The following is an 8,294-nucleotide window of genomic DNA, read 5'->3' as shown; positions in this document are numbered from 1 at the left end:
ATAAAGTCAATGGGGAAATTATTTCATAAGGTAGGCTACGCTACATTTCGACAGGCTGCCGAAAATACGCGCTGGACAAAACCGGGGGCGCTGTGTCAAAATATGTAGCACAACCAAAAGTTTTCCAGTCAAATATCAGCCCGGACCATACGCCTCACTGAAGCCAAATACATATAACGTTAGACTCTGCTCAGCGACGTGAATGAGTCTCCCTACATAAAAATACGTTAAATGCTACGGCTGTTATATTTTCCTCCCCTTTCTACATACACTTCACAACAGTTGCAATTATTATCGTGGATCAACATTACCAATATCCACCATAGTTATCGTAACCACAACGAGAATCGGGTGTCTGTTTCGCAACAATATCGCAGAATTTAAATAATTATATTTTGTTGGTAAATGGTTGGTTATGACAGCCACTTTTCAGTACTAGATTATACACATATAATATATTTCGTATGTATCACCGGTTCGGGTCATCAGGGGTGCGTCAAACTCAGGAATATATGCCCGTCATCCACTAACAACACACTTGTCACTGAGTTAGTAGGCGTTTCGTCTCTATAGAGAATGGGGGAAAGTGGGGGGGAGGAATGTTTTTCCAAGTTATTTTTTTGGGGGGGGGGGGGCGTAGTGACACTAGCATTCAAATCAGCCCTTCACAGAGGAACTGAGTGATACTTTGACAAAAAAAGAAGCATTTTGAAGAAATTCTTAACTTACAGAATACATTGAAAGCTAATAAAATAATACTTTCAAGCATTTTAATATGTTCAATGTTCTCTTTGGTAGGAATATTATTTTCCTCTGTTGATAAAGGTTTGAAATATGTCCATCAAGAATCTATATGGGCTTCACCTCAGGTTGCTGCTGGGAATCAAATCATGGACAACGACTGCGGTGCTACCCCAAAGAAGACACTTTAGTAAACGGTGATCTGTTTATTTAACTTTTTTTTGTTTCTGTGAGATGCAATAAACTAAATATAAAACACAATAAATTATGAGAAAGTGAATATATAAATAAAAGCAAGATTCTATATTTCACAGACAAATTAGCATCTTCATACCCAGACAAACCAACAAAAGTTTACTAATAACGGTGATAATACTTTAAAGGAGGCATAAACCAAGCTACCATCATTAGCATAACAGAGCAATAGTTGATGTTTAGAAATGGAAGAAAAAAAATGTCTGAAGGCTGTTTTGTCTTAGTTCCACTACTGAGGATCTGAGACCTTCAACAATGTCTTGTTCTCTTTCAATGTGAATACAGGGGCGTCGGAGCCGGTACGGCAGGTCCGGCGAACGCCGGACCAATATTCACGGCGCAAAAAAACCCCCCAAAAAAGTAGGACTAAGAAAAAAAAATGGCAACAAATAAAGAACCAAAATGAAACATACTTCAAAATGTGTTTCAGAAGATTAGTCGGGTGGCAGGGGTCTTGTTTTCAAGCTCGGGAAGTGCCGTTTCCTGCAATCTGGGAGACATTTTTTCAAAATTTTCTCCATTACGTAGTTTGATCTACCAAACGTCCCCCCGATAATTATGATAGATGGCCACACTCTGATCTGCCATACCAATCCCAAATAGCTTCCGACGCCCCTGGAATATGTAACATATTCACAATAAATGCAACATATTATGTCACTTTATGATCTTCAACATGTTACATTCAGCATTATTAAAATTCATCACCATTATGGAAAATGAATATGTCAGATGCAAAGAAAAACATGAAAATAATGTGTAGCATCATTTGGTGTGATGAAAGATGTCATAACTTTAAAAGCATTTCTCTGTGAAGAAACATTAAAACCTGTGATGTCACTCACTCAAATGGAATGAGATTTTTCTTAGTTTCTCATGACAGCTAGTAATATCTCTCTTATCATACAGACTATTATGACAATAGTTTGAGTTTGTGTCTCCATTTAAGACCTTTTCATCAAAAGCAGCCTTTTATAGTCGCACATTTTGAGCAGTCTTAACAAACCTCTCAGACAATGTGAGATATATTATTGTTTAAACTAAGACACCTTTTTTTTCAACTTCAATTTTTTCATCAAAACGAAACGATAATGAGCTAGTAAAATTAATATTTTTGTTCTCAACAATTTTAGCTCTGATATTTTGTCAAATTAGTAGTAATCATGTGTAAAAACTTGGAAAATTGAAGAAGGATTTCTACTTCTACTTCATTAAATGTCATGTGACTACTATAGTGCAGCTTAGTGCAGATTAGGGCTTAGTTGAGAATAAAACATTACCCAAAAGGTCAGCTGATATATTACATACTGTTTACTCTATTGCACTTTCTCCAGACAATTTTTCATAACATAGAGGTGAAAAAATGTACTATTAACCACTCACCTTGCCGTTACTACCAAAACTTGAATATTTAAAAGCTAGAGTTAAAAATCTACTTGGTGTACATTTGTATAGTGAGTTAAGTACATGGGAATTTCACATAAATTGCAAAGTGAATATTTTATCCACAGTTGGTTTAAAATTTCTCTTAGCACCGATGTGGAAGTCATAAAAAAGTATCTTCCACAATAAAAGGTAAGTAGGACATGCCAATATAAATTTGAGGTAAATTCACAAGAAATGCATTGAAAACTTAGGTAAATGAGAAATAATCAGTGACCAATGTGGCACTGCTCATGTAATGATAACAATAGCCTATTGTAGTTAGTGGAGGTTCAAAGTGAAAGAATAAAACATGTTGCACTTGTTAATACATAAAAGACATATACTCCAAGCCGGGCAATTTAAAATGCTATTAGCAACTACCAATCGGTTACTCTCCCCACACCACCCTTCCTTTTCTTTTAATTATAGCAGCTTGGCACATGTTTCCAGCATAATTTCAACATTTCCATCATATATTACTTAAACAGAAAATATTTTGTCGCATTGAATTTGCCATGAGACCGTTCAAACAGCACTTAATGCACTGCCACAGTAAACATAGCATGTTTCTGATAATTTGCATATAGGAATCAGGGCTGAAGTGGTCGATGGCTTTATCTCTTCAATTACCAGCTTATTTGCACCATATTAGACCGGGCTGAAGAACATCACAGAGTCCCTAGCGAACACATTACATCTGGAAGTCAAGTGAATATGGCGCAAAGTGGAATGCTTACGACACCCAACTGGCTTGCACGTTTCAACGATCATCAGAACTGTCTCCATATTTAATCAGGCTAAAAATTGTTTTACAAAGGTAACATTTGTGGTGGTTCTGACTCCCTAAATTATTTTCAGACATTGAACTGTATTCATATTAGAGAATTCATCATGTCTATGAGGGAAAATGCCTCAAGGGTATACAGTTAAATGCTTGTTCAAGTGTCCATTTTTTGACTTTCTAGCAAATCTGGGGCCAATACCAATGACCAACCTCTAGTAAATTGTGCAGTGTGTAAGTAGGAAGACTATGTTACCAGACAGACCCAATTATTCAATTAAAACTGGCCATTGCTACTTGCCATATCTTAAAAATTTGCTAGTTCATGATCAAGACATTTTCTGAAAATAAACAAATTCAAAACATTGACAAATGGAAGTGTATAAATCTTACTCCAGTGTTTTTCACTTTGCATGGGGAAAAAAAAAAACCCAAAAAACAACAACAAAGTGTTGAACTTATCAATTTTAATTGCAAAAGAATAATTAACCAGGTTTAAAATATTTTGTAACTTATAAGATTTGAAATTCACTACTGTGCTCTGTGACCACGAGGGCCAATATCTATTAGTGGCTATTAGGAGAGAAACAACAGATCACAAAAGTGGAACAGTACACAGATATAACTTAAAAGACAAAGCGGGGAATAGAGATGAATAACGGTCAAATATGGAAAAACGTTACATGATTAACAATTTAAAGAGTACCCACTGGCTGAGTTAACAAGGAATAATGTACTGTTTTAACTGGTTCTAATGAGTAAGAGCTCCACTCACAAAATGGCTCCTGTGTATTTATTTCATACAGCACCTTAAGAAATATTGAGGGTTATTTTTTGGAGGGGGGGGGGGTGCGGGTGGCGGGACAACAGTACTATTGTTCATTTAACTCATGTTAAACATAAATTATTAATGTACACTTCTAATTTTAGACGGAAATGAAATTAATAATTTAATGACACTTATACCTCCACCACTCAAATGACTCATCTTTATGGAATGAAACGTTCCTTTCTGATTCCTTTTTTGGTCTTTTGAAGAGATCTCCTTTAGAGTTTAAGCCCCTGGATTTTATCTACTGTTCTGTGACCCACATCACTCTCAGGGTCCCAACCTACCATTATATCTTGTCAATTATTGCTACACCATGCATGATAGCCTACTTTAAGTTGACAGCTTTTCATCACTTGTGTTTTCAAGGTTTTGCTTATATATATAGCCAAAGGTTTCTCCGTGCAGTTTTGCATAAAATATCAATAGCTTGGTAATATAATATCATTTCTCTTATGGTACCTAGTTTATTAGCTGGGGGGGGGGGGGGTTCAACAGTACCCATATATAAATATTCAATTATTTATCCAGGCAAAAGACTTTAATATTGATTGAACTGAAAATGCAAGCACACAATTTTGGGAAAAGAAGATTTGATGGTCCTGTATCCCCCCTCTTTGACTGCTTTATCATCCACACTTTATATCACAGAAAAAGATAAACAGACAAAAACCAGTTATTGCACAGAAAGAACCCCACCATTTCACAAAACACACAGATATTTTGCCACTATTCTCCTCTCACCAAAGACGACACTTGTTCTCAGGAGCATCACAGCTTTGGAAAAAGGTGGGAAGCATAAAAGAACAAATAAAAATGCACTCCTCTGCACCCCTTCTGATTGTACAGAAAATTTTATTGATAAGTCAGGAAGTTTGTACTTTTTTAAACAATTTTTGTAGAGATCTTCTGTGAAGCTACTATTTTTTATCCCAGTACATGTTTATATGAGGATCGTCCAGCCCTCCCCCTTCAGAATTTTGAATACTTTGAATGTGAAATCACACATAAATATATATATATATCTCAAAGAGGTATTACAGTACATCCCTGAATCAAATAAACTTGAGGTTAAAATGATCATATTAAAAGCAGAAAGGTATAAGGAAATAGAACAAAATGAATATGCCTAGTGGTTTAGATGCCCTAACATATATATATATGTAGTGAGCCATAAATGGGATTATCTACTGACTAATGCAGGAATCAGGTTTCAAGCTGTTTTTGAAGATTTTGCATTAATCCCGATCCACTCATGAATATTAATGAGGTAAAAATTGTTGTCGCAAAGAACATGTACTTACAATATATAGTAACATCACCATACCGGACATACAGTTGAAGATATTTTGACATTTCAAGAATTTTAGATTAAGGATGAAAACCATCGGAAATAAAAATGGATAAAAAAGGCCAAGGCCCTAATAGATCTAGAGTATAAAACATATGGCATGGTATTTAAAGAGAAACCGATTCATTTTTCTAATATTTAAATCCACTTTTTCTAAAGTTTTGAACTATCAAGGGATAGAAGGCAACATAACGCTTGTGACTTCACTTTTATTATTGCAAAAAACCCTTATATGGATGAACACTAGCCTTTTCCTGTCTACAAAACATAAAAGTGAGTGTTTCAGAATTTTCTGAGAGGGCTTCTTTTTTTCTCTGAATATTATGAACATTCCACATTCAATACTTTAGTATTGTCTGCCAATTGTATTAAAATTCTCAAAGCTATTGTTACTGGAAGGTCTATGATTGTTACTTATATCCTTGTGCCTGTTCGATCAACATATGTTTCGACCATCCCCGGTCCCACTCTCCTCTCCTCTCCCAATTCCACCTACAACCACCCCCTGTTGACCTTGTTCCTCAGTCTCCAAAATCCACCGAGCCTAGCCTACACGCATACTTACACCGGGTACTTGTTATAAAGTCCAGCATTGTACTTTCTCTGCCACGACACACCAATTGGCATGGTCAAAGTAATCCTTGACCACGTGGAGGGTTGGAACGTGCTGGTCTATCAACTCGACTAGCTCCCCTTCTCGGAACACGTGATAGTACCTCAAGTATTTCGAGAAATCGGCTTTCTCTCCGTTATTACTGTCGCTCTTGCTCGCACCGAAGAAACAGGAAGAGTCGCTGGAAATGACGTGAGGTGACCCTGGGACGGATCTGCTGCTCCGGTGATTCAACCCCTGCGCTCTTCGTTGGCGTCGTCTCTCCAGATGAACCTTACAGGAATCCGAAACGTCCTCTGTCCGGGAATTCAGAGGGATCGTTGTGATGCTGTCGTCGGATGAAGAGAGTGATTCCATCGAGGAGTCGCGGCTGTGTTGATGAGTGAACGATGCCGACCTTCCTTGAACTCTAGTCCTCTTCAGAAACGATTCGCCTTTGGCATTGACAGAGTTAAAGCCGACGCTCCCCTGTTTGGATGTCAGCTGCAATATTCGCAAGTCCTTATAATGTCCGTTGGAAACCACCTGCGAGTCGTTATTCGGGACCCTGGCTATGGACGATCCTCCGTTCTCTAGTTCCCTCTCTGGTAATGAAAGACTCTTCTCAAGGTGCGCTAACGATCTCATCACCGTCAACAGCGGGTTCATCTCGAACCGTCCTAAATTTTGCAGGGATCCTCCGAGTCCTTCCCTTTCGGAATTTTCGTCCTCCTCGAGGACCAGACTCTGAGTGATGACCGCGTCCTCAGACAGAAACCCGTCCTGGCCGTTCAGCCTTGTGAAGAGACGCTGTTTCACGACTCCTCCCGTCTTATCGTAGCTGATATCTATGTAAGAATCATCATAGATGGGCGGAGGTTTCGCTTCTTCTGCTTGAACGCTCTCAACCTCCGCCGTCATCCGGAGAGGAGACGGAGGCAACGTGTCTTCCTTCACTCCATCTGTCTCTCCGTCTTGGACCAGAGACGATAAACTGTGTGCCGACGGAGACGCACACAGAGGGGATTCTTGCATAGAGGTCAGAGATTTGGAATGTGGTTGGAGGGATGCATCTGAAAGACAGTGGGTGAGGGTTTTAGACTGGGAGCAGTGACCACCGCTCTCCTTTGGGAGGACTCTAGATGAATGCTGAGGAGACTCCACGGGACTGGTGTCACTGGATGAAACCCCCCCAGAGGGAGAAAATGAAAATACTAATTGGTTCTTTGATGTTTGATCTTGATACCCCATGGTGAAGGAGCTGGACCTCTGTGAAAGACGTTCTCCATTTACCTTACCTATTAAATTAAAGAAACGAACAAAAAAAAACAAGAATTAAACATATTGAGGTGTGAAGTTCACAGTGTCAATTCAAATCATATCATTTTAATTTTTGTGAAACATCACTAGAGATATGAGAGCCACTGGATGACACTAGAAGAAATCTGAAGAAAAGACATTTCTCTTAACTTTATGAGCTCAAGACTAAAAATAAGAAGTTGGTTATATGGTTCCTTTCTGGTATTTAGTACATCCTCTGTTTTAGTCAACTTTAACATTTGAAGATATGTTGGACTAGACCCCACAAGTATAGGATAGATCAAAGATGTTATAGGTACACAGTTGCCATATGAGACAATGAAGCACGGCTGTAGTACAAGAGTCCATTTTCTGGTAGGATTCGGACTTCTCTTGACTCAGACTGAATTAACTCAAACCTTGACCCACATCACTTGACCAACATCAGTTAAACTAGACTACAACCCTGTCATGAAGTTTTCCGTAAACCATGACTCGTTTCTGCTTCAAATCTCTCGTAACGTGCGACATAGTAACTATTATGTTACATGTTCACTGGGCATTCCTCTCATGTGCCTTTTAAATACATACATGTACTAAGCAAACTTTTGCGCTGAAAGGTTACGGAGTATTAAAAGAGACTCACCAACAAGTATTATATTGTTTATATTGTTGGATAGTTATTACGGATGAACAATAGTGTGACCCATACACATTTCACAATGACCCAAAGCACAACCAGCCCCCCACCCCCCCCCCCCCCCAAAAAAAACTGCCCTAAACTGCATTGCAATCTGTAAAGAACCTTGCAACTTACCCATGGCAGAGGGGATTAACAACTACCAGAAAAGTCACAGAAAAAAAAGAGGTTGCAGCTGGTTCACTGCACACTATGACTTTGTAAGAGTTTGAATATTTGACCTATAAACTGCCTGTAATTTACTCTGCACTACTGTATGTAGCGGTACTGTGGTACAGGCACCCGAGGTGTTGAAATATTGAACTGCAACCATTTCTGTGA

General features: G+C 38.4%; 1 protein-coding gene across 2 annotated transcripts in view; it reads right to left on the bottom strand.

Annotated features, from left to right (window-relative positions):
• Positions 1 to 942: 942 nt before the first annotated feature.
• Positions 943 to 8,294, bottom strand: part of LOC139979712 (uncharacterized) — a 48,343-nt gene continuing 40,991 nt past the window's right edge. For both annotated transcript variants that reach the window (XM_071990760.1, XM_071990761.1), the window contains exon 5: positions 943 to 7,272. In XM_071990760.1, coding sequence (XP_071846861.1) covers positions 5,960 to 7,272 — 1,313 coding nt within the window. In that variant the 3' untranslated portion in view covers positions 943 to 5,959. The remainder of the gene's footprint in view (positions 7,273 to 8,294) is intronic.

The sequence above is a fragment of the Apostichopus japonicus genome, chromosome 14 (genome assembly GCF_037975245.1).
Source record: "Apostichopus japonicus isolate 1M-3 chromosome 14, ASM3797524v1, whole genome shotgun sequence".
NCBI classification, from domain to species: domain Eukaryota; kingdom Metazoa; phylum Echinodermata; class Holothuroidea; order Aspidochirotida; family Stichopodidae; genus Apostichopus; species Apostichopus japonicus.
Note: the sequence above shows the minus strand (reverse complement) of the source record. Positions and strands in the feature narration are given on the sequence as shown.